Genomic DNA, 24,744 nt, shown 5'->3' on the forward strand with positions numbered 1-24,744 from the left:
TTTTTTCCCTGTCTTCCTGAATCAACAGTTACTCACCTACATCATCATCTGTCCCAGCCAAGAAAGCCCTCCACTGCTTTGCTCCACCCACACACACTTTACGCAAACGTCCTACTCTGAGCACCTAGGTTGTCTTTTATTTTAATTACTGTACACAGTGATTTTCAACCTTTTTCATCTCAGGGCTCACATAAATTAATTACTAAAATTCTGCAGCACACCAAAAAATATACTTTTTGCCTATCTGACAAAAAAATAGGTATGATTTGATTCGTTCACACCAGATAAACATTATTGTGTTGGCTGCTGTCATTTTTTGGTTTGACGATAAGGGAAGGAGGTCAGTGCCCCTGACTAAATAGGTGTTGCTGCATGTTTTAGAAGTTCTCGCAGCACACCGGTTGAAAATTGCTACTATACATAACTATAGTGACGTACATTACCATAAATGACTGAACTACTGAGACCAATTAACTAGAAATTGTCAGTAACACTTAACAATGGGACACTGAAATTTACTAATGCCTGACTTTTAATGTTCACCCCTAAGTATAAACAGTATCTAAAAGTATGGTCTTCAAAAACCTGTGGGACGCAGAGGTGGGTAAAACAAAGGTGGGCTTTATACTGCTTCTTCATGACGTCCAAAACCACACGCTGCCTATTCCTGTCGCCAAGTCAAAGCACAGCCCTCACCGAGACTGGCCAGATTCCCTGTGCTGTCGTCTTAACAGACGGAACCACAGTGTGGGGTCACAAGTACGCACAGCCCAACAAAAATTGCCCCGGGGGACATACCTCAGCAGCTGAAGGACTGTTCGCTGGCTCTAGTGCCACAATTTTAATTCCATCACTCTCCTACCTTCCAGCACGTATCATAGCTTGGGTTTTCTTCTGATTCTACACTCCCGTCCTCCAGAGCCGCCACCTTGAGACGGGCAACCGCTGGCATGCAGCGCACTGACAAGGCTGTGCGGCCGCCACGCTCCTCACCCAGAGGAAACCCGCGCACAGGCGGCTCGTCATCTCTCGCTCGCTTTGCGGAACTGAAGAGCGTCTTACCTTTCTGCTAAGTTTTTAACGTCCGTGATACAGAAAGTGAAAGGAAAACCTAGAAGTACAGTGCGGTAAAAAGTTGAAACACAGACTGGGACATACTGACCGTGGATCAGGGAGCCGTTCAGCCACTGGATGTAGTAGCTGTGCGGGAAAGAGAGCAGGACCTCGTTGCTGACGATGGAGAAGGGCAGGAGAAGCACGGCCCCTGCGGAGACTGCGAGCGTGAACGTGCTCAGGAGCAGCCTGGAAGGGAGGAGAGGAACCGTCACCAGCAGCTGGGGAAGCCTGGAATGTGTGGGTGACTCCAAACGAAGAGGCATGTACGTTCCTATCTAAACCTCTCCACAGGAGAAGTTCATGAACTACACGTCCTACATGTCGTTGGCAGACACATGACACGTGTGACCCTGGCAGTCAGACCAGGCAACTCCTGGAACTGCAGGCTGCGGGGGTCAGTCAGCCCAACAAGGGCGCCCTGAGAGACAGAGTGCGCCACACACTTTACGGAGAGTGAACTGCAGCCTCGTCTCTCTTTTAAGTGTCAGTACTCGGCTCACACGCACTGAACTAACAACACATGCTAAACGCAAGGCAACAGCTGTTTCAGAAGAAAAAAATGACTTGTGAAAGCTGTGGGAAAAATGCATTATTTCAGCAGAAAAAACTTACAGGGCCATTAGTCTACCATCTTTTAAAATGAGTAAAGTGTAAATAAATTATTAATTAAATAGTAAGGAACTATTAAAGAATATTATACTATTAAACAGTATTTAAAACACTATTTTGTCATGTTTCAAAATATCTCTAATATGTACTAATTTCGAAAGGCATCTAAAACAAGTAAAAATGAACAAACTGAAGAAAAGCAGGAAAAATAAATATAAAACACCCCCCAAAAAAGCACACATGTACAAGAAGAAAATTAGAGGCACAAAAAACCCAGTGCAACACCTAACAATCCCATAGGACAGTGGAATTGTAAGGGGCTTTGGCTCCCAGCCACACGTCTTTGAAAAGTTTAAATTTTCTATCCATGTTTCTAAGATTTTTTTCAATGGCGAAGAAAACAGGAATCTCACCAACACTGGAGGTAACAATTTAACATCCACTCCATTAACATCCACTCCATTAAAGCAAATGCAGGGAGAACGTGAAAACATAAGAAGATACAACAAAAAAAGGTCATACTAAACGTTCAAAACCCTCATGGAACAGAGTAACTTGTGCGGCCAACGCCACCTTGTGGCGACCCGCAGAAGTGTCTCCTACTTCAAAGTCAAGCCAGGCCCAAAACCTGCTAGTCAATCACTGACTGGGACACTGAATGACACTCGCCGAAAATACCATCCCAACCAGACGCAGGACGCACCCTGTGAGGCTCTGCTGACTGGACATGCTTGCTGGTAGAGCAGGAGCACAAGTCCTCCTCCAGGCCCACGGCCACCGCCCCCAATGGCCAGCCAGGGGCCTGGCGGGAGTCTCGTGCTCCCCTTGGAGGGAGCACGTGTCCCGCGGGCGTCCACCCCTCCTCCCAACGCCTGGACTAAGGTCAAGCCCACAGCCCCAGGCCAGGCACTGCACAGCCACCCCAGTGGCTCTCCCACACCCCACACCAGTCCCGTAGCTGGCCAGCCAACCCATTCCCCCCCACATTTGCCCCCCACACTCTGTGGGCACTGCGCCTCCGGCCTGGGCCACGGCCAGCTTTCTCCCTGGGCCCCCACACCGCTCGCCCTGCGACACGTCCCTCGGCATCCCAGCCCTGGTCTCAGCGCCCACAACACTCCAACCACAGACCAGGCCGTGAGGGCCAACCCCAGTCTCCAAGTCAAAACTGGGGCCTGTAACCCAACAGAGCCACACGTGTAGGAGGGCTGACCAAGGATGTGAAGCCACAGGCGACCCAAACTCCTGGCTATGTGGCCACTGTGACCATCACGGTGGCTTTCAGCAAGACCTCGGGAGCTGACTGCATGGTCCACACGGGGGCTGGCCCCGACGCACAACACCACCACCCCACCCTCAGCCCCTGGGGGCCGCGAGGACAGCGGACCTAGCCACTGGCACACAGGGGTGAGCGCGGCACGGGTCCTACAGCATGGCCCCGCGGCGCCACGCTGCGGAGGCAGAGGCAGAGTGGTGGCTGCTTCTGTGCCTACAGAAAAGCGCCCCCCAAACCGAAGGGCAGTTTTCCAACCACCACCTCCTGCCCCAGAGCCACTTCTGTGGAATGGGAGGGGCCGAGGATGCCTCCAAGAGTCAGCCTGACCACAGGCTGTCCGGCTGATCTGCCACCGTGATGGTGAAGGCTGCACCTGGAGGGGCAATAAGGGGCCCAGCTGGGGACGTGTGCAGCCCGCCAGGATGTCACAGACACAGTCTCCAGGCGTCTTACTGCAGGCTCCCCAGCAGCCTTGAGTCCGTCTGTCCCACACGGGTCGCATGCTGACCACTGGTCAGGGTAGCGTCTGCGGGGCCTCTTCCCTCTATCTGCAGGTACCACGTGGAAGCTGAGCTTGGAACCAGGAGAGACACCTGCTCCTTGTCCAACCACCACGCATTCAGTGGTGGCCACCAGGACAGGCTCAGACTCTTCCACTGAGTCCACACAGGACCCAGGACCACCGTTACTCAGACGCTCAGATGGCCCTGATGCGGCGGGAAAGCCCTCAGAGGCTTCACAGTCTTCCTGGCATGGCCCCATCGTTCTCCTCGCACCTCCTCGCCTTGGAGCACAAAGTCTACGAGGTGAGCCTGCCCCACGCCCCACCCCGGCCCTGCAGCCCGTTGCCCCCAGGAGCCCTGGTCCCTGTGAGCGGACAGCAGTGGGCCCAGGTGGAGGTCTGGGTGCTGCCAGCACTCCCTGCTCCAGGGTGTCACGCTCCAGGTGCTCAGTGACAGGCCACCCAGGGGTGTGCGTGTGTGCTGTGTGAGTACCGAGGGGGAACCCAGAAAACCTGGAATGTATTTATAAAACGTATTTACTCTTCCATGTGTAAACTTCAGTCACCTTCAAACAACTCCCTGTTGGAGGCAACACACCCACTGAAATGTTTTTCCCACTGCTCAAGACAGTTCCTGGACTTGTTGATTCTGATGTCTTTTGGTGCTTCTGCCTTTGTTGTTTCACCTCTTCCACATCAGCAAAATGTCTCCCTTTGAGGACTTTTTTCATCCAAGGAAACAACAAAAAGAGTCATTCGGGGTGAGATCGGGTGAATGGAGAGGGTGGGCACAGGGGTCGTGCCGTCTTTGGTCAGGAAATGCTGGACACTCAGCGTGGTGTGGGCAGTTGTGCTCGTCAATCACCCATCATGCAATGGGCAAACACGCTGAAAGAGTCTTCAAAAAAAATTCACTGAATCCAAACACAGCCTCTCACAACAATGCCAGCTGGCACACGGATGCAGAAGGGTTCCTAGAACGCTCACCCAGTGGGGGAAGCCTGTCCTACAAGGGCTTGCCCTCCAGAAGGTGATCCCAGGTTTGGGGTCCCCTCACACATGCATACACCCACACTGCCATCTGCAGTTGGCTCAGTAACCCTGGGCAGAGACCACGGGGCCACACCGGCACCTCCAGCCTCACGGGGACAACCCAGGGTCACTGTCCCGGGCTCCCTCTCCTGGCTCCGAGCCTGGCTCCGAGCCTGGCTCCGAGCCTGGCTCCGTCACCTCCGGGGGATCAATCCACATCACACTGACAGCCCCCCCATGCAGAGGTACCCCACCTGAGCCCCCCCAGGCCAGGCCACCTGCACGGGTGCCCTGCCACCCTGTGTGGGCTCTGCCTCCTGTGACGGAGCCCTGCCCCAAACACTGTGGGCGTCCCTCCTCTCCACCTCGGGGTGACACCCCTGCCAGACCTCCCTCTGCAGGGCGACTTCCTCCCCTCCCCTCAGGTCCTGAGAGCCACAGCGGGTGCCCCTCGGGGGCCGTGCCCCAGGGCAGGCCTGCCCCTGCACAGAGACCCACTTCACCGGCCTGGACTCCCTGGCCCTCCCCAGAAGCCTCCCCAGGCAGGCACCGTACTTCCACACCAACTGCTCTAACACAAACCCCAGCGAGGGCTGCGGGCTGCCTGAAAGGCCACTTTGGTGGGGAGGGCAGAGGATGTGAATTCAGGGGGCGGGGAGGCAGACCCAGACCGACGCAGAAGGCAGGGCCCTAGAGCCCAGGAGAGACAGAAGGTGGGGACTCCATGGTGCCAGCCCCTCCAGTGCCAGACCTGCTGGAGGACCCTGCGCATCAGAGCTCCCTGACCTCTCTGGGCACACAGGCGACGCCCACGTGATGCCCGCACCTCCTCCTTCCCAGCTGCAGTTTCTGTGTCTCCCTCTGCTGTGCCCACACGACGCCCTTCCCTGGGGGAAGGACGATGAGGGTGAGGGTCGGGGAGCAGGGATGCCTGAGATCACACTCCTGCACAGCCGCGCCACACCTCACTGCCTGCATATGCGACATCTCCCGCACAACAGCGTGACCCCACAGGCGGTGGGCCGGGCTCCCACACGGGGAATGCGTCCCTCGGCCCCTTTGTCTCCCCTGGACTCAAGGTCATCCCAGGGTCAGAGCCTGAGCCCAGGCTCAGTTCCCCCGCTCTCATCACAGAAGGGACAGAAGCCAGAGGGAGACCGTGAGAGCCAGGGCGAGGACCCAGGGGGACAGGCAGGGCGGGAGCACGGGGGGCCTTCCACTCCGCACTCCCTCCTGACCTTGCCGTCCATGCACACCCACCTCCCGTCAGGACGGGGCCCTTGGACAGGCCGTCTGGCTGAAACAGGTGGGGGCGGGGCCCCTCCTGAGCCTCTCCCCGAGGAAACCACAGGGTGTCCTAAAACACTGCAAGAGCAATGTGTTCCTGCCTATTTATAAAATATCGATCTGCAAATCAGGTCAGTAAATGCACCGCCGAGTGGGCCAGAGGCCCGACAGAGAGGAGAAGACCTCCCTGGGGACACCCCGCCAGCCCTGGGGCCGAGGCACACAGCTGCGGCCTCTGAGGCACGGAAGTGGGGTGGGTGCTGTGTTCTCACAGGGGCAGCAACCACGACAGGGACCACGATGGCCCACGTGGGAATGCCCCCCAATGTCACAGCGCTGGGACAACGCCTGCGGAGCCTCACCCTGTACCTTTAACTCACCACGTGTCAGACCCCCGTTTTAAACCCGCAGGGAGAGCTCCCAGTATGAAGTTAGAGGTGTTTTCCGCAGGCACTAAAAATAATTTAAACGCCCAATCTAGCAACGCAGGACCCACCCGTGTTCACTTTCCTGTTATCCATCAAATCAGTCCTGTTCGGGCCACTCATTACTTGAAAGCATTTTTTATTGAGGTGGGATTCCCACAGCACTGACCACTCTGCAGTGACCGATCCAGGGGCAGCGCTGGAGCACTTCTTTGCCAGAGACAGCCCCCCTGGGCTCCTTCCCTCGGCCCCTGGGCGCCGCCTGGCCTTCTGCTGGATCCACCTGTTCTGGCGTCCCTCCTCAAGGGACTCACAGGCTGTGTGGCCTTTGGTGACGTGATGGGCCTGTCTCACTTGGCACTGTGCGCTCGAGACCCATCCACACAGCAGCAGCCTCAGGGCTGCCTTCCTCTTCACGGCTGAGCCATGTCCAGTGCAGCAAAAGCGTGTGCATATGTGTGTGCATGAGTGTGTGCGCAGCACCTCAGCAAAAGCTGTGTGATCTGACACTGGGTGTGACAGGTCGACAGTCAAACCCACGGGGCCGGGGAGCTGAGGATGCGCTTCGGTCTGCAGGGACTGCAGGCACAGGGCGCCTCCCTGCTGCTACAGGCACGTGGCCGGGCGACCGCAGGCACACCGACGGCAGCGGCCCACTTCCGGGTGTGCGAGGCTGCAGGGATTGGCAGGACAAGGCACCACTCACAGGGCTCAGGCACGAACGAGTCCTGCGAACACGGGCACCCTGGTCAGCACCCGCTCCCAGAGGTCAGTGCGGAAAGGCTTTGCATTCTCTAACTTGCCCATGAATGTTTGCTACAAAAGGAAAGTTTAAGCGTCAGTAACAACAATCCTGGAATACGGAGACTCTCCTGTGTCGCAGGTACAGCTGTGGAATTTCAGATTTTAATCACGCAAATTCTGACAGACAGGAACGCACTGCTCTCCATCTACTGTGACTCCTGAGAGGACGGAAGGTGTCTCCCTCCCGCACGTTGGGTCGGCGTACACGGGTGGGCGGGCACAGAGCTCTGGCGGCCCTGAAAGGACCGCCTCCCGCCCACAGGAGGGAGTTCACCAGAGTGGCCTCTGCCCCTCCTCCAGAACTGCGGGGTCCTCTCAGCAGACCCCTCGCAGCCAAGGGCCGTCCTCCCCGTGGCCCCGCTGGCCGCCCACTTCCCGGTCACACCTTCTGCAGAGAAGGTCTGTGGGCTCCTTAAACAAGCCAGTTTTCACACGAGATGACCAGCCCTCCATTAGTCATGCGTACCGCCTATGCGTGCTTTCTGGGATAGGGTTAGCACAGATGGAGGAGCGGAAGGCGTTACGTAAACCTCTTCCACATCTCTGCCCAAAAGGTGGAATTAAATTTGGAGAATGTATGACTTCAGAATTAAGAACAAAACAATTTAAATACATACGAAATCCTGTTGACGATGGCCTCTTCATCTTCGTGTTCATCTGCAAAAATGATTAAGGTATTTATATTACTGTATTTTCCAACAAAATGTTTCATTAATTTATAAAAAACAAAAATACAAATTTAAAGAAGCAACTGTTGACTGGAAACAACTGTTAAACACCACTGTGTTTGCTTCGGCACAGACACAAGTTTGTATCTCACTAAATCAGATAGGGTGGGTATGGTTAAAGAACTGTTTGGATTACTCAAAAACTCTTGTTAACAAAAGGACCACATGTAAATTAAAATGTCCCAAACATTCAGTGCTTAAGAAAATCCAATCTGCTCAGACTCCTGGGGCCACTACCAAGTTTACTGTTACCCAGGTACGTGAAATCGCAGATGAATGAAGTTTAATGGTTAATCATAGCAAAAAAAAGGTTACTATGTAATTAGAATTCAGACCCTTAGAACGCATGTTCTTTTCCACAGTCTGAGTTGTCATTAGCAGTGGTAGTGATAAGGCCTTGCCTGGGCCACCCTGGGCCACCCTGGGCACCGCTGCCACAGCGCACCACCGCCACTGCGCAGGTGACACACAGGAGCCTCAAGTCTTGCCGATGCTCAGGCAGCCTCCCCCACCCCCTCCACGGCTTTCAGCATTCTCTCTGGTCCTCTCACTTATGCTTACCAGCCAAAGAATCTACGACCCAGTTATAAGACTATTGGCCCTGGCTGGTGTGGCTCAGTTGGTTGAGCATCGTTCTGCCAAGCAAAAGGTCGCTGGTTCGATTCCCAGTCAGGGCACATGTCTGGGTCGCAGATTCGGTTTCTAGTTGCGGTGTGTACAAGAAACCACCTTTCTCTCTCCCATCGATGTTTCTCTCCCTGAATTTCCCCCTCCCTTCCCCCTCTCTAAAAATAAATATGTAAAACCTTTCTGAAAAAGAAAAAGAATATTACATGGCCCCTTGGGCCCCCTCCCACTCAGGACCTAACTGGCTTGCCCTCCGAGGCTCTCTCTGTGAGTCTCCGTGGCTCTGAGCACCCACCCGCTTCACTGCCGGTTCGCATCAGGGCTGGTCCCTAGTCCTGTCTACATTCTTGCTTACGGCTGCTCTCAACAGCCTTACGGCTGCTCTCAACAGCCTCACGACTGAAGGGGCCACAAAACAACAAAGTCCCAACTCATGTTTATACTGCTGTGCCCACATCCAATCAACACCTCAAACGACGTTTTATTTTTTCAATTCTGTCTCCACACTGCACCAACTAGTCCCAGCATCCTCATCACCTATCACCTGTCCCTGTGATTATTCTAACATGCATCTAACGAATCTCCAATCGGCCCGCTCACCATCCCCTAATCCCCCTAAAACATTCATTCATACCACCTGTGTGTGTGTGTGTGTGTGTGTACACACTTCTGTGTCCATGGTCTATGAAACCTGTTGCCAAAACATCTTCTAAACTGCCTGAGGTTCTGCTTCGGGCCTCAGGCCTGCAAAGCTGAGAGACCGAGGGCGCTTCGGGGCGGCCACGGAGCCCCATGACAGTGCTGAGGGAGCCGCCGGAGCCAGCAGCACTCCCGACCGCTTTCAAAAGTCTGACAAGTGCAGCGTGAGGACACAGTGCAAGGGGCCTTCAGTATCTGGAACCCTTAGCGTTCACATGGTACCCAGAATGAGCCCAACATCACAGGTAGCAAATTCTATGGTTTCTGGAGAACAGCTGAGCTTTAACAGAAGGCCAGCGAGTAAGGTACCTGCTTGGGTAGTTGTTAAACCCTAGCACTAACGTTTGTGAATCGACCAATCAGCACAAAGCTCTTTAAAAAAAGAATGAAGATATGGGGTCCCTCTGGCAGGATACATACGGAGTCATAAAAGGCCTCAGTGCTGGGAGACTGACCTCCACGTCACTCTGGAACTAGAAAGACCACCTGGAAGTCAGAGCCAGGATGGGATGGGGAGAGCACACTAGAACTCAGAGCCGGTGTCAAGGAACCAAAGAGCCTCGCGAACACTGGAGTCCCCAGACACTGAGGAGCCAGCACATGCTTCGCTCGGCCCGGGGGTGTGACAGACCGGCCTGGGTCTCAGAGGACAGCCTGTGGGGGTCAGGTTCCCTACAGGGGATTTTTAGTGCTCTTAGCACCGGGCCACTGCCTGCCTCAGTCCCGGGCAAAGTGAATACACAGCCGCCGGATGGGCAGGGTGCAGCCCGCACGCCAGGCCTAGGCCACCCCGCGTGCATGACCGAGGCCTGGCCACGGCGTTTGTACTTGCCTGACTTCCTCCTGTACCTCGTGATGACAACGTAGGAAACGGCATAGAGAACGGCAAAGAGGAGGAAGCATATCTGGAACAAAACAAAGTGGACTCATCAGCTATCAATACAGTCTTTCATGTTTTTTTAAAATAATAGAGGTTATACCCTTAGTATCTATAGAGAAAAGGATTTAATCTATTCCAAAGTAAACGTCTTCAATATTTTGCTAGCACGAAGTTTGGATGGAATAACTTATAAGAGCCAGTTTTAACACCATTCCTGACCTGACCAAGCTGTCCTCGCAGTCGGGAGCCAGCGTGGAGCCGAGCGTGAGACACAGGCGCAGGACCCAGGCACTCACAGGGACCGCAGGGGCAACGCCGACAGCCAGCAGGACGGACTCTGTCACGTGAAATGTGTACCACACGGACGCGCACACACAAGGCATCACTAACTAGTGACATAGTAATTGCTCAGTGAACACACCATATGTCAAAGTAAACAAGCTGAACGCAGATGTTAGTACTAGATTCCATCCAGTTCCCATCAGATCTAGGGCGTGGCAGGCAAAAAAGGGTGGGTAAAAACCAGATCTCCTCACGGTCAAAGACCAGGTATGCCAGAAATAATGGCCTCTGAGAACTGTGGACCACAGTAAAATACTTGGAAAACGCTCAAATGAAAGCATTCCAGGTGGAGATAAAGTCTAGGGAGCGCCCCACATGTGCATTTATCAGGAAGGGTCGGTAGCATGTGACTGAGAATGACCGTGGACCTGTGTGGTGAACATCACCGTACAACGTCGCCTAGGAAATGACAGCTAAAGATGGAAGCCCTGGCTGGTGTGGCTCTGTGGACAAAGCACCAGTCGGTCACCAGTTCGGTTCCCAGTCAGGGCACAGGCCTGGGTTGCGGGTCAGGTCCCCAGCAGGGGGCGCATGAGGTGCAACCGATGGATGCTTCTCTCTCACATCAATGTTTCTCTCCCTCCCTTCCCCTCTCTCTAAAAACAAATAAATAAAATATATATATTTTTAAAAGATGGAGAGGAAGACCATGAGCCTCCTATCAGAGCTCCCCCGACTGTCCTGGGACAGTGACCCAAGGAGCAGTCAGGAGCATCAGAGACGGCCTGCGGGGCCCACAGGGAGCCCTGGCAGAGAAGGGACACTCCATCACCACCTCTTCCCAAAATCCCCTGGAGTGCGAGAGAGGGGTCAACCAGAAAGACAAGTGCCTGGGGCAGAAATGTGCAGAGCACAATCAGGGGACACTGTGTACGAGGGGACGGAAGGCCCAGCAGGCTGGCAGAGCAACGGAAGAAGAGTGCGCGGGCACAGACAACAACGTGCCGTATGAGGTCAAGGTCAAAGTCGGAGAGCTCAGATGACCTAAGGGATGAGCACCTGTGCCGGGGCTGGGAGAAGTCACCCTCAGCGAGCCCGTGTGGCGAGCAGTCTCCTAAGGACTGAGAGCCCAGCAGGACACAGCCAAGGGCCGGCCTCACTGAGCTGCCGTCCCAGCGGGAATACAGGTAATAAACACGCAAATATAGCATGTGTCCAGGCGCAGGGAACACGGAGCGCCCGCAGGGGCCGGGCAGGCCTCACCAACCAGGGGACACCTGGGGAAGTCGTGGGCAAAGAGAGAGCAAGACGTGCAGGTGTTGGAGGGGTGGGGGCAAAACCCAGACCGAAGGGGACTGAGGGAGAAGAACTGGAAACAAATGTGTGCAGACAGCTCTTCCCAGAAGTTTCACGGTAACGAGAAGCAAAGGAAACGTGAAGGGAATGTGGAGTCACGGTTGGTTTGCTTTTAAGATGGGAAAAGTTACGATGGGTGTGGAACCACCCAGGGCAGAGAGACTGCTGATGCACATGCGCCCGCCCTGAGGGGCCAGCTCTGACACCCCCATAGGTTAGAGGAGGAGGAGGAGGAGCAAGGACAGGAGGAAGAGCAGGACAGATGCGTGTCCCACTGCGGCGGCCAAGCAGGTGAGCAGTGGCAGCAAAGCCACTGTCTCTCGGTGGTTTCCATTTTGTCAGCAAAGCGGAAGCAAGGTCGGGAGCGTGGGGGAGCACAGGGAGGGGAGACGCAGCAGACAGGGGAGTCCAGGGGAGGGGAGCAGCCTTTAAAGCTGTAGGCCCACCCGCACTGCAACTCCGAGCAGCGCAGGAGCCCCCCCTGCATGTAAGGCAGGAGCCTGGCTCTCCCATTCTGAGGCCGATGCAAGGAGGGTCCCCAGGAAACGTCAGGGGCCTGGGTCTCCCAGGTGCCCTCTTCCCTCCTGCCCTTATGGTCCACACCGCAGCCTTCATTTCCCACCTCCCCTCTCTCTGCAAGCACAAACCCGACTTCACGCCCCTGCCCAACTCAGCCTGCCCTGGCAGGGTCGGGAGGGACCCCAGGAGCCACATGACGCTTTCATGATTCCCCCTGCCCTCTGCACAGCAGCCTGCACGGCAGCATACCTCCTCCCCCGACCCTCTCCCAGTGACCCTCACTGACTGCCAGCTGCTAGCCATCGCCCTCCCCTGCGATCCCAGGGCAGAGCCAGACACCTGCTCTCCTTCTGCAAGGTCCTCACAGGCAACCTCATCTGCCCCGGGACTTCACCACTGCCGCCCAGAAATCCCTGGGCCCCTGTCTGAGAACCCCAGGTTTAGGGCCCCCGCAAGAGCGGAGTGAAATGACTGGCCCTGAGCGAGCCCTAAGGAGAGCGGCAAGCAGTGAAACCAGGCGGGTGATGGGCAGGAGCAGAGGGCCCCGTTGGAGGAGCGGCTGCAGAAAGGCACTTGACCAGGGCAGTGGAACAACAGAAGACTGCTTCGAGGATGTTTAAGGGACTTTTAGTTAGTATCTGGGGGTGGGGAGCAGCAGTTTCAGGAGCTAGTGCAGATGCGGCGAATGGGAGGGCATGAAGGGTGATGAAAAAGGAGTTCAAGGGACCCAGACGCGGGGCACTGAGTGAAAGGCTGGTGGAGAGCAATTCACTCTAGAGCAGGAGTAAGATGGGCAACCACGAAAGCCAACGTGTTGCTCATTGGGAAGTAAAAGCGACCCCCTATGAGAATAAAAATGCCACCATAACGGACAGAGCCAAAGTCAGGGGCCTGGCTGGACTGCCGTCCGGGATCCCCTATGTGAGCGTCTAACTCAGCAGAGAGACAGGCCCACAGGAGGGCGTGTGGAAGGGCGGCAGGTGGTGAGGACTCCTCCAGTCCTCCTGCACCCAGAGGCACACGACAAACCCCTGTGCACAGACGGGGGAAATCACGCGAAGGGAGAGGCGGGCCCCCATCAGTGACGGAGGAGAGGGACGACGGAGCTCCCCAGCAGACTTCTCGGGATGGCCAGATGGTGACCCGCCCTTTCCAGGGGCCCCGTCAGTCCTGATGCTGCTCACGAAGGGCTGGGCGTGTGGGAGCCAAGTCACCCACTCACAGTAACCTACAGAGAATTTTTAAAAAACAATGTAAAAAGCTAGTATCCTTAAATTCCAGGTGTAAGGCTTGAACCTAAATTCAAACTAGTATGTTATAGGAAAGCGGTACATCCCAGCTTTTCATTTAGGGCCGAGGGGCTTCAACAAATTCAGGGCGACTAAAAGCAGAGGGGCAGGGACAAAGGGGCTCAAGGCCAGCAACCACCAACACATCTCTGACACCACGGGGTGGGGGGGTGTTGGGGGCGGGGACGGGGCAGAGACAGGTCTGCAGCAATGCAGTCAGCAGCCCCATTCCCCCTGCAGAGCCAGAGCGACTCTGAGGCTGGTGAAGGGAAACAACAGAGATGGTGAGTGTTCTTGAGTAATTAAAATTTACATTGTAATTCTTTCAATAACCTCGCAGAGAACTAAGAGTGGCCAGTGGGAGAGGGGCTGAAAGGCTGGTGAAAGGTGAAGGGAATGAGAAGTACAGACGGGCGTTACCGGACAGTCACAGGACGTGAGGGCCAGCACAGGGAACACAGCCAGTAACACTGCAGTGGCTGTGTGTGGCTTCGTATGGGAACCATACCTATCAGGCTGATCAAATCCTCACCCGACGCTCACTGATTTTAGACAAAGAAGAAGGCTGAGAGAGAAACATCAACGGGTTGCCTCCCATACGCACCCCAACTGGGGACTGAACCCACAAGTGCCCTGGCAGGAGACCAAACCCACACCCTTACGGTGCATGGGGTGGTGCTCCAGCCAAGCCACCCAACGAGCCACAGGGCCGGGGCCGACTCTCACTCTCGATCCTCCACATGGAAGGTGTTTCACTCCTCCGGCTTCTTTTCTCCGCGCTGTCTCCACTGCTCTGCAGTGTGAAGGTGACACACCCAGGTCTAGACGGTTTGCGTATCTGTCCTGTTTGGTGTCTCTGAGCCTGCATGCAGCTTTGGAAAATTCTCGGCCATCACCACTGCAAAGCTTTCTCCTCTTCCTCCCCGTGTACTTCTCTCTCTGGCATTCTCAATACGTGTGTGTCGTATCTTCTGTGATTGTCCTACAGTCCTTGGCTGTGCTGTTTCTTCTCTTAATCGCTTTTTCCCCTCGTTCTTCGGTTTGGAAAGCTTCTGCTGACACATCTTCCAGCTCACTCATTCTTCCCTTGGCCCTGTGGCATCAACTGAGAAGTCCATCAAAGGCCCTCCTCATTTTTGTGACACCTTACTCGGTCCCTAACGCCCCTCAGAGTTCCCCTCTCTTCGCTCCCATCGCCCATCTGCTCTTGCATGCTGTGCGTTTCTTCCATCTGAGCCCTCTGCACACCAATCAGTTATTTTGAATTCTGGCTTCACAATCCCCAAACCTCTGTAACGCCCGAGCCTGGTCTGCTGCTTGCTTTGTGTCTGGAGACTGCATGCTCTGCCTCTTAGCACGCCTCGTAACGTTTTTGCTGAAGTCATGCATTGCGTGTAGGGCGGCAGGACTGAGGGGAACAGACCTTCCGCATGAGGCTTCACGTCTCTCTGGCTGTGTCAGGCCATGGTGCCTGCTGGATGGCGCTGTGGGCGATGTCGAGCTAGGATTCCCTCCGGTGCCCTTGTTTTTGTCCCCCTGTCGCCGTCAGCTTTCTGTAGAGACTCCTTCTCAACTGGAGTCTGCCAGTAACCCTGTCACTACGCCGAAGCCTGGCTGACAGCAGCTAAGGGGCGGCAGGAGACAAGGCAATGGAGCCCCCAGCCGCTGCACCTGGGGCCGCAGTCCCAATGACAGAGCACCCAGTTCCTTCAAAATAAACTGAAAACACACAGCCCAGTGGAGCAGCAGAGTCCCCGCTCAAACCCCATACACACACAGTGACCTGACTGTGGCAAAGGTCACCATGGCGCTTAAGCAACTGCACATCCAGGTGAAGAAACACGTGTGGCACTTCCAGACGAGATGGAGGCGCAGGTAGACACACTCTGCCTCCTCCCACAACCAAAACAAGGACAACAACAATTTAAACACAAAAAACAACCAGAACTGCCAGAAAACCGAACTGTATGGAAGTCCGACAACCAAGGAGTTAAAGAAGAAACATTCATCCAGACAGGTAGGAGGGGCGGAGGTGGGCAGCTGGGTGGAGAGGACTCACAGCCAGGCGATGGCTGGTGGAGGGGACAGCCCCACATTCGCGTGCGGATAAACCGGGTGGAACAACTGGGGAGTGACACAGACCACGCAACCCAGGGTCCCAGGTGGGGAAATGAAACCTCAAAACCTGATTGAAAACACCTGTGGGGGTTGAGGCACTGGAAGAAACCCCCAGCCTCACAGGAGAGTCTGTTGGAGAGACCCACAGGGTCCTCGAATGTACACGAGCCCACCCACCCGGGAATCAGCACCAGAAGGGCCCAATTTGCTCGTGGGAAGTGGCAAGTGACTGAAAATCAGAGGAGAGGTGAACAAGCAGCACTGTTCCCTCCCAGACCCCTCCCCCACGAAGAGCATCACAGCCCAGCAACATAGGTTGCCCCGCCTTGGTGAACACATAAGGCTCCGCCCCTTACTACGTAACAGGTGTGTGGAGACAAAGAAATATGGCCCAAGTGAAAGAACAGATCAAGGCTCCAGAAAAACAACTAAGTGACCAATCTATCAGAGGCAGAGTTCAAAACACTGGTGATCAGGGTGCTCACAGAAGTGGATGAGTATGGTCACAAAATAGAGGAAGAAGTGGAGGCTATGAAAAGTGAAATAAAGGAAAATGTGCAGGGAAGCAACAGTGACAGGAAGGAAACTGGGACTCACATCAATGGTTTGGACCAGAAGGAAGAAATAAACATTCAACCAGAACAGAATTAAACAAAGAAGAATTCAAAAAAATGAGGAGAAGCTTAGGAACCTCCAGGACAACTTTAAACGTTCCAACGTCCGAATTACAGTGATAACAGAAGGAGAAGAGGAACAGCTAGAAACTGAAAACTTATTTGAAAAAATGAGAGAAAAATTCCCCAATCTGGCAAAGGAAATAGACATACAAGTCCAGGAAACTCAGAGAGTCCCAAACAAGATGGACCCAAAGAGGAACACACAAAGGTACATCATAATTAAAATGCCAAAGATTAAAAAGATAAAGAGAGAATTGTAAAAGCAGCAAGAGAAAAGGACACAGTTACCTACAAAGGAGTTCCCATTAGACTATCAGCTGCTTTCTCAAAAGAGACCTTGCAGGCAAGAAGGGGCAGGAAAGAAGCATTCCAAGTCATGAAAGGCAAGGACCTACATCCAAGATTGCTCCATCCAGCAAAGCTATCATTTAGAATGGAAGGGCAGATAAAGTGCTTCCCAGATAAGGTCAAGTTAAAGGAGTTTATCATCACCAAGCCCTTATTATGTGAAATGTTAAAGGGACTTATCTAAGAAAAAGAAGATCAAAAACATGAACAGTAAAATGACCATCAATACACAACTATCAACAGTTGAATCTAAAAAACTTTGCAAACAAGCAGAACAGGAACAGAATCATAGATAAGGAGATCACCACGGAGGGTTATCATCGGGGAGGGGGAAGGGGAGAATGGGGAAGAAGGTTCAGGCACTAAGAAGCAGAAATGGTAGGTAGAAAATAGATAGGGGGAGGTTAAGAATAGTACGGGAAATGGAGAAGCCAAAGAACTCACATGCACGACCCATGGACATGAACTAAGGGGGGGAATGATGGTGGAAGGAGGGGTATGGGATGGAGGGGAATAAAGGGGAGAAAAAAATGGGACAACTGTAATAGCATGATCAATAAAATATATTTAAAAAAAGAAACATGTATGGCCCCTACTTCACCCCGCACACAGCAATAAGCTGCAAGTGAACTCAGATCTCAATGGGATGGAGCAAATCAATTAAGGAGTTAGGGAAAAGCACAAGAGAACCTCTTCATAACCTTGACTTAAGCAAAGATTTCTCAAACGGGACATAAAACAAAAAAACACTGATTATAAAAAAAAACACTTGATATAGTGAGCGGTATTAAAATCAAGAATTTCCGCTTGTCAGAAGACGTCACTAAGTTGCCACATCTCGAACAAAGAACTCTTGCAAATCAACATTAAAAAGATAAATAAACTAATTTTAAAATGGGAGAAAAGACTTGCAGACACTTCAGAAAAGATTTCCAAATGACCGATAAACGCATGAAAGGGCGCTCAGAAATTCAAATCATCAAGGAAATTCAATAAAATCCTTCGTGCGATAGATACCATCTAGAGAGTCCGTGAAGGGCAGAAAACACGAAGCGCTGCAAACAGGAGAGGCGTGCACGGTTAGGACCTCCGAGCGCGTACACGTGCACGAGCATATTGGCATCGCCGGGTGAGAACCAGACACGAGCGCGCGGACGAGTCTCCGTCTGCATCACCGCGCACGACTGCGACGGCGCAGAAGGCCCCGCGGAGCCGGGCAGGAGTCGCCGTCCTGGGCGACAGTCGCTGCGATGGGGAGGCGGGTCGCAATCCTCAAACTGGGTACGCGCTTGGTCGTGCGCCCCCCTCGGTCACTGTAGCTTTAATCTACAAATTGAAATCAAAGTCTCTCCATCCGCACAGTTCGGATCCGGGGCTCCTCTCTGCTCCGGGGCAGGACTTGGCGCAGAGACTCGCGGCGTCCAGGTCCGCACCCGCACCGACGGGCCACGGGAAACCACTTGTTCTCTCCAGCCCCGGGGGCCCACGCCTGAGAGAAGCGGGGAGAAGTTGGCCCGTCTCCGCCGCTCTACAGACGCCGAAGGGCACCTCTCTGGGCGCCGTGTTAAGGGAAGTCTCCAAGCGGGTTCCCACGGCCACGCCGGCGCCCACATCCCGGCAGCAGCGCGGACCAAACAGGGGCCAGAAGAGGGGCCTCCGCGAGGCTGCCTCGAAGCACCAGGGACGCGGGCGGGTGACTCGCCGGTCTTCCCCCAGCAGAAGGTGGTTCGGCCTTAATACAAGTGGGCTGCAGGCGCACAGACGGCTTGAGCGCCCCGCGCCGCGGGGACTCGCACGCGCGCCCGTCTCCCCGCCAGGCCCGGCACCCGGCCCAGGAAGAGCAGAGACGGTGCGGGCGCGGGGGGGCGCCACAGCACTCCGCGTGGGACCACAGGTGACTCGACGGAACGGCGCGCAGGGCGGAGGCGGGCAGGCGGTGGGCGCGCGCGGGGGCGGATCCGGGCGGGAAGCGGCGCAGGTGGCCACGGGGAGGCGACCGGGCAGTCGGGAGTCGGTGGGAATGGAGGGGCCAGGAAAGGAGGCGGGGGCAGGGGGCGGGGAGCGGGGGCCCAGCTCACCGTGAACTCCCGCACTTGGCTGTGGAAGTGCTGCTCCCGCGCCGACACCTCGTCCTGCGCTTCCATCCTCCGTCATGCCCGCGTCCGCGCGCCCCGCCGTACCATCGCCTGCCGACCCAAGGGGCAGGGCGGCCGCTGCGCTGAGCCGGGACCACAACGGGCCACAGCCGGCGGGGCGGGGACGGCGACCGCGACCACGGCCACCGTCTCAGCGCCGCCTCTGAACAAGCCGCTCCGGGTAGAGGGCCGGTGCCTAGCGATCCGGGGCGGGACTGGGGCGGGGCCTACGTCACAGAAAGGCGCCAAGCGTCAGAGGAGCGCGCCGCGGCGTCGGTGTTCCTAAGGCGGTGGGGGCGTGGCGAGGGCGAGGGGGGCGGGACCGGGGCTTGGTGCCACGCTCCCGAAGCCGAGCGAGCGGGCAATCGGGACGACTTCGCAGAGGCTGTTCCCCCTCCAGTGTGGGTGACAAGTGCAAATGCGCGGGCCAGCCCACTGTCGGCGCTCTATTCATAGTAGTTGGTCGTTTATGGCAGCGTCGCACCCGGCACCCAGCTCAGCCTGCAGGACCCTGGGGCAGAGGCAGGCAGGAGCTCTCCCACGGAAACTCACTCGCTGCCAGAGTAAGTACGGGTCGGAAATCGGTTGTTTCGGGACATGCTGTGGGCGGAAACCTGGCTTCTCCGGGTCTGATAAGGGGCTCCTGCGACCCGAGTTCTGGGGCTTCCCCACCTGGCAAATGTCGATAGCCTTGAAAGTGGGGCCCCTGCCAAGTCGCAGGGTAGCCATTTGCACAGGCAGACCCTGGACAGCACGTTTATTGGGGGGGGGGCTGACAAACGTGCCAGACACAGTCATTCACCCCATTCTTCATTAAGGATCTTTTATTGGTTTTTGTTTGGTTTGGTGTGTTCATCATATTATTTTTTATTTATTTGACTATAAGAAAGTCATTTAAATTCCTGTTGACTATATATTTTTTTTGCATCTCTAATTGAAAATCATTAGGAAGCAAGAAAATCTACAAATTGCTTTCAAATGATTTTATGGTACCATATTTTGCCATGTATAATGCGCACTTTTTGCCCAAATTTTTGAGGGAAAAATAAGGATGCACATTATACATGGGTAGTACTAATTCCATATTTATATAAATGTTTTAATTATTTTAGTTATGCTTATGTGTTAAAAGGTAACAATAACCATACGCAAAATAATACCCTGTAATACGATAATCAGTTTTTCTTTCTAAATATAAATAAATAAAAGTTGAATTAAAAAATTAAGACAAGCCCTGGCTGGTGTGGCTCAGTGGATTGAGTGCAGGCCTGTGAACCAAAGTGTCACCAGTTCGATTCCCAGTCAGGGCACGTGCCTGGGTTGTGGGCCAGGTCCACAGCAGGGGGCGCATGAGAGGCAGCCACACATTGATGTTTCTCTCCCTCTCTTTCTCCCTCCCTTCCCTTCTCAAAAATAAATAAATAAAATCTTTTTTTTTTTTAAAGGTGTGTGGCATTTCATCACCTATTCCAGAAAGTGGGTGCCTACGGCACGGCCGGTTTCCCTAACCCAACATGCCAACCATCTAAACCTCTTTGTTTCCTTTTACGAGGTTGTCTGTAGACATTCTTAGACATTCTCCCACTTAGATCTTGGTACTTGGTTCTCCCTTCCTGCCTTTGGTACTTATACCACTTAGCCCAGGGTTCAGCTTAAAATGGTCATGAGCTCACCCCTCCTTCCACCCTCACCCCTTTGCCTATGGCTTGGCTCCTCCAGCAAGAACTGGAGTCTATTTTCCACCCTTAAATCTGGGCCTGGACATGTGAATTTCTTTGGCCAAAGGGACATTAGAAAATAGGAACCTACAGAGACGTGCTCATGTAATCAGGGCCGTCCCTTCTCCCAGCCCCTGGGCCCCCCTCCAACTGCCACTGTGTAAATTCGCTCCAACCAACCTGGAGATGGGTGGCCCCATTATCTCTGCCACCCCAGCCAACACCCTCGTTTCTGCATCCCTCTGAAACATGAATCTCCCCAAAACACAGCTTTTCTCCTCCGCTCGGAGCACTGTGTTGCAGTTATCTCATTAACTGTGGAGTAAAATGAAACTCCTAGACGTGGCATTCCAGACCTTGGTTTTGGGGCCGCACCACCCTTCCAGCCATTGTCCCCACTTCTTTCCCTGCAGAGCCCTTTCCTGCAGCCTGGCTCCGGCTCTCTCCAACCCCAGAGCCTTCCTGGCCCAAGGCCTGGCACCTTCAACCACTCCACAGCCTCCCCGCCTGCTGATCAGATTCGGGGACCCCGTCCTTCTCCACAAAGCCTTTCCCGACACTCCTGTCTCTTCCTTCACTCGTGCGTTCACAACTGCAGACACACATGGGGAGAAGACTGTGTCGGTGCTGTTCTCATGGAGCGCGGGGGCAAAACACAAGAGTGACAGGAGTTGTCTTCCCAGCCATTCGTGGGACACTTAGCACACCTGCCCTCACAGTTTACGTCAGCATCTCAGGTCCATGTGAGTGAATGCCGGGGCTGTGGGGAGCTAGCTCTTGTAGAACAACCACTACGTCCCAGGCGCCTCCACACATCCCATAATGTCACCATGGCAGTAACCCTGTGAGGCAGGTATCGTCAGCTCTGTGGGACCATCGAAGACACCGAGGCTTGGACAGGGCAAGTGAGTACCTGGCCTGGTTTGCACGGCTCACCTTCGAGCCCAGGTCCATCTGACTCACCAGCTCTAGTTCTTTTTGTGGCACTGGTGCCTCCTCCGAGCAATAAAACCCAAACCCTTCATCTTCCTGGGAGACGCGGAGTGAAACCCTCAGATCCCTCTGTTCCAGGTTCTGCCCCAACCCCCCCTCCCCCTCCCCCCTAAATTCTTCTGAATGCATCCATGCACCTCAGCATGTGCACAAACACCCCACTACCCTGAAGTGCAGGAGCAGTGTGTCAGCCGGGGCTCTCAGGAGAAACACAACCAATAGGAGACAGAGACAGGCATGGACAGGTAGGTGATGAGATGGATGGATGGATGCATGGATAGACAGGTACATAATAAGGAGGTGGCCCCCATGATTGTGGAGGCTGACAAGCCCCCATGATCTGAAGTCCGCAGGCTGGATGCCCAGGAGAGCTGATGACATGGTTCCATCTCAAGTTCAGGAGAAGACCGATGTCCCAGCTCAAAAACAGCCATCCCGTTTTGTCCTATTCAGACCCGTGATGAGATCTGTCCCCCCGGAGAGGGCAGTCTGTTGTGCTTGGTCTGCAGATTCAGATGTTAATGTTCCCAGAGACACACTCTCCCAGACACACCCCCCCTGTAATTTCAGGCTAGATATCTGGGTGCCTGTGGCCCAGCCACGCTGACCCAGAACTGACCCTCATAAGCAGGGCCCGCTGTCTCTGCCCCACTCGTCACTAGGCCCAGGGAGGACTGGGTCTCTTGGGTTTTTACCACCACAGATCTTGCGAAAGTGCCCACCCCACATGCTCACGTAGGGCGTATGTCAGGCCTTCCTTGCAATTATGCAGGGCACTGCTTGGGTTCAGTGAACTAAGAGACGATTTAGCACACTCTCTAAAGGCAATATCATAAATACACATTAACTTACTGCAGGTTGACTTCAATCATTTTTATTGGCTTATAATGAATTTAGTCATGCACCGTCTTTCTTGGCTTTAATTACCCACCTTCACTTTCTTTTTCCTTCCAAGTCCGACACACAGAATTTAGGAGGGACATGAGTCAAAGCGGGGGAAAGGAACCATCAGTCAAGTGCACCTCACCTCACGGCATGGGGAGCAAGACTGTCCAGGGACCCCCGGGGCGTCGCAGGTGTGCGCGGCAGCAGTTGGAAAGCTCCTACTCGGCTTGCAGCCAAGACCCAGGCTTTCCTGAAGAGACACAAGTTCATAACTGGAAAACCAAGGCTTGCGGACTCCCAGCCCACATCCTCCATCCATATCCGGTCCCCAACGAGAGGAAAATTCACCACCTTCCCAGCTCCTGCATCCCCCACCCCCTCTCCAGCGGGTACCTTTGCTGCCCTGGCCGCTCCCTTCCTGAGAGGCTGCCCAGCCCACCCGGGCCTGCGGAGCGGCTTGAGCTACAACTTCTCTGCACGGTGCCTCGCTCTCACTTCTGGAACATCCCACACCCAACTTTGCACCATGTCTAAGACCTCCTGGGTTCTTAAACTTCCATTTTTTAGTGAAAATAGGCAACATTTCTGAGCACTTACTGTTGTTCGCCAGGCACTGTTCTAATAGCCTCTTTATATTATCTAATTTCGGGTTCACCATCATTCCATTTAGAGGTGCTCATGGTGCCAACTCTACAGTTTTGAAAACTAACACACAGAGAAGTTAGGAACTGGCCCTTTTTATGCTAGGAGTAGGACTGCCCCTGGCCTCAGGGAGATTTAACCCCTGAGAACCCAGGCCACACACTGAGAATGGCCCAGAAAGAAGGCGGGGGACAGAGGGCTGTAGGGGGAGGGGGGTGTCCATTGAGAGTGTCCCCTTGTCCACATTAGGATGTCCTGGTTACTCTCCAATGGTTATTTTTCCAGATAAACTTGGAATCATTCATCATTTCCTCCCAAGACCCAGAATCCACTTGGCATCTGGTAGGAGCTGAGTCAGGGAGAACTGACATTTTGACAGCGTTTGCGGTTTCCTATCCAATACTGCGCGCATCTTTTTATACATACGGTATTCAGGAACCTGCCATCGTTTCCCCAGCTCTTGGGTTGCATGCCACACCAGCAGACAAAACATACTTCTTGATGAGTTTTTCTGGGAATAGGGTTCCCCCCTCCAGTCTTCTCTGCCGAGGGGCAGGTCACAGCCCCAGGGGCAGCCTGCGTTTCCATACAGTCCGGGTCCGCCACCCCAGTGGGCCCCCGGAAAAAGCAGCAGCCCCAGCTGCAACCTCCTCCCAGACGGGAAGAGGAGCTCAGTGTTCTCTAAGGAGCCGAGAGGCGGAGCTAGGCAGCTTGTAAACCATGACAAATATCTGTCACCTTTGTGCCCCCTGAGCTGTGGCACTCCCAGACATCCTGCTGCTAATGTCCCTCTTTTACAGCACTTTTAAACCCATTTTCAAGTGAGTGTCATAAAATCACTCTATCCAGGAAGTCAGCAGTCCTCTCAACGGCATAAACGCTAAAAGCAAGAGGAAAGGGGCCGCCAAGAGACGTATGAGCCGCCCACTAGGACGCGAAATAGCCCGAGTCCCCTGTGTTGCTTTTTGACATGACGTCTGGCACAATACACAAGTCCTTGCTGTCAACGTCTGTCTGTGCATGTGACTTGTGTCCTCAGCCTCAGTCCTCTACAGTCAGGGACCATGCCCCTGTCACTTCTCCACCCAGGACCCTACACAGAGCTCAGAGTGCTTCTCCAGAAAGGCTTGTGGCGGACAAGGACTGGGAGGTCACAGTGACAGACTCAGAAATGCATTATTTGGCCCTGGTGTGGCTCAGCAGACTGAGTGCCTGCCTGCGAACCAAAGGGTCGCTGGTTTGATTCCTGGTCAGGATGGGTGCCTGGGTTGTGGGCCAGGTCCTCAGTAGGGGGCACACGAGAGGCAACCACACATTGATGTTTCTCTCCCTCTCTTTCTCCCTCCCTTCCCTTTTCTAAATAATAAATAAATAAAATCTTGAAAAGGAAGAAATGCCTTATTCATTCACCTCTTCAAGAAGTCTTCAAGTGAAGCAAAGTGCCCCTCACCACCCTCTCTATTCACCCAGACATCAGGACCAGAATGGCACACAGGCGCATGCCTGGAAAATGCTTTGTAGGGGTCACATTTGTCGGCAGTGTGCCCAGCCTGCAGTGTAACAACCTTAGCGGAGGGATGGGACTGCGAGAAGCTGTCTCCATGAGTCCTGCTTCAGGGGAAGGGGACATCCCTGTACGCCGGCTGGCTGCATGGCGAGCGAGGACCGAGCAGGGGGCAGCAGCGCTCCATGAGGCATCGGTGACACCCTCAGTGGCTGGCACAGGAGGTGTGTCCCTTCCTGCTCCTGGGCCTCTGAGCCACCAGCCTCTCCTATGGCTGGCGTCCCTGGTTTAGA

At 54.3% G+C, this 24,744-nt stretch overlaps 1 protein-coding gene across 1 annotated transcript in view; it reads right to left on the reverse strand.

Annotated features, from left to right (window-relative positions):
* LMBR1 (limb development membrane protein 1) overlaps nucleotides 1-18,911 on the reverse strand; it is an 80,311-nt gene extending 61,400 nt beyond the window's left edge. Inside the window, exons 1-4 of the mRNA XM_053926750.1 lie at nucleotides 18,653-18,911; nucleotides 9,938-10,010; nucleotides 7,669-7,708; nucleotides 1,163-1,302 (exon numbers count right to left, since the gene is read on the reverse strand). Coding sequence (XP_053782725.1) covers nucleotides 1,163-1,302; nucleotides 7,669-7,708; nucleotides 9,938-10,010; nucleotides 18,653-18,718 — 319 coding nt within the window. The 5' untranslated portion in view covers nucleotides 18,719-18,911. The remainder of the gene's footprint in view (nucleotides 1-1,162; nucleotides 1,303-7,668; nucleotides 7,709-9,937; nucleotides 10,011-18,652) is intronic.
* Nucleotides 18,912-24,744: the final 5,833 nt, after the last annotated feature.

This window comes from Desmodus rotundus, chromosome 6, assembly GCF_022682495.2.
Source record: "Desmodus rotundus isolate HL8 chromosome 6, HLdesRot8A.1, whole genome shotgun sequence".
In the NCBI taxonomy this organism is placed as follows: domain Eukaryota; kingdom Metazoa; phylum Chordata; class Mammalia; order Chiroptera; family Phyllostomidae; genus Desmodus; species Desmodus rotundus.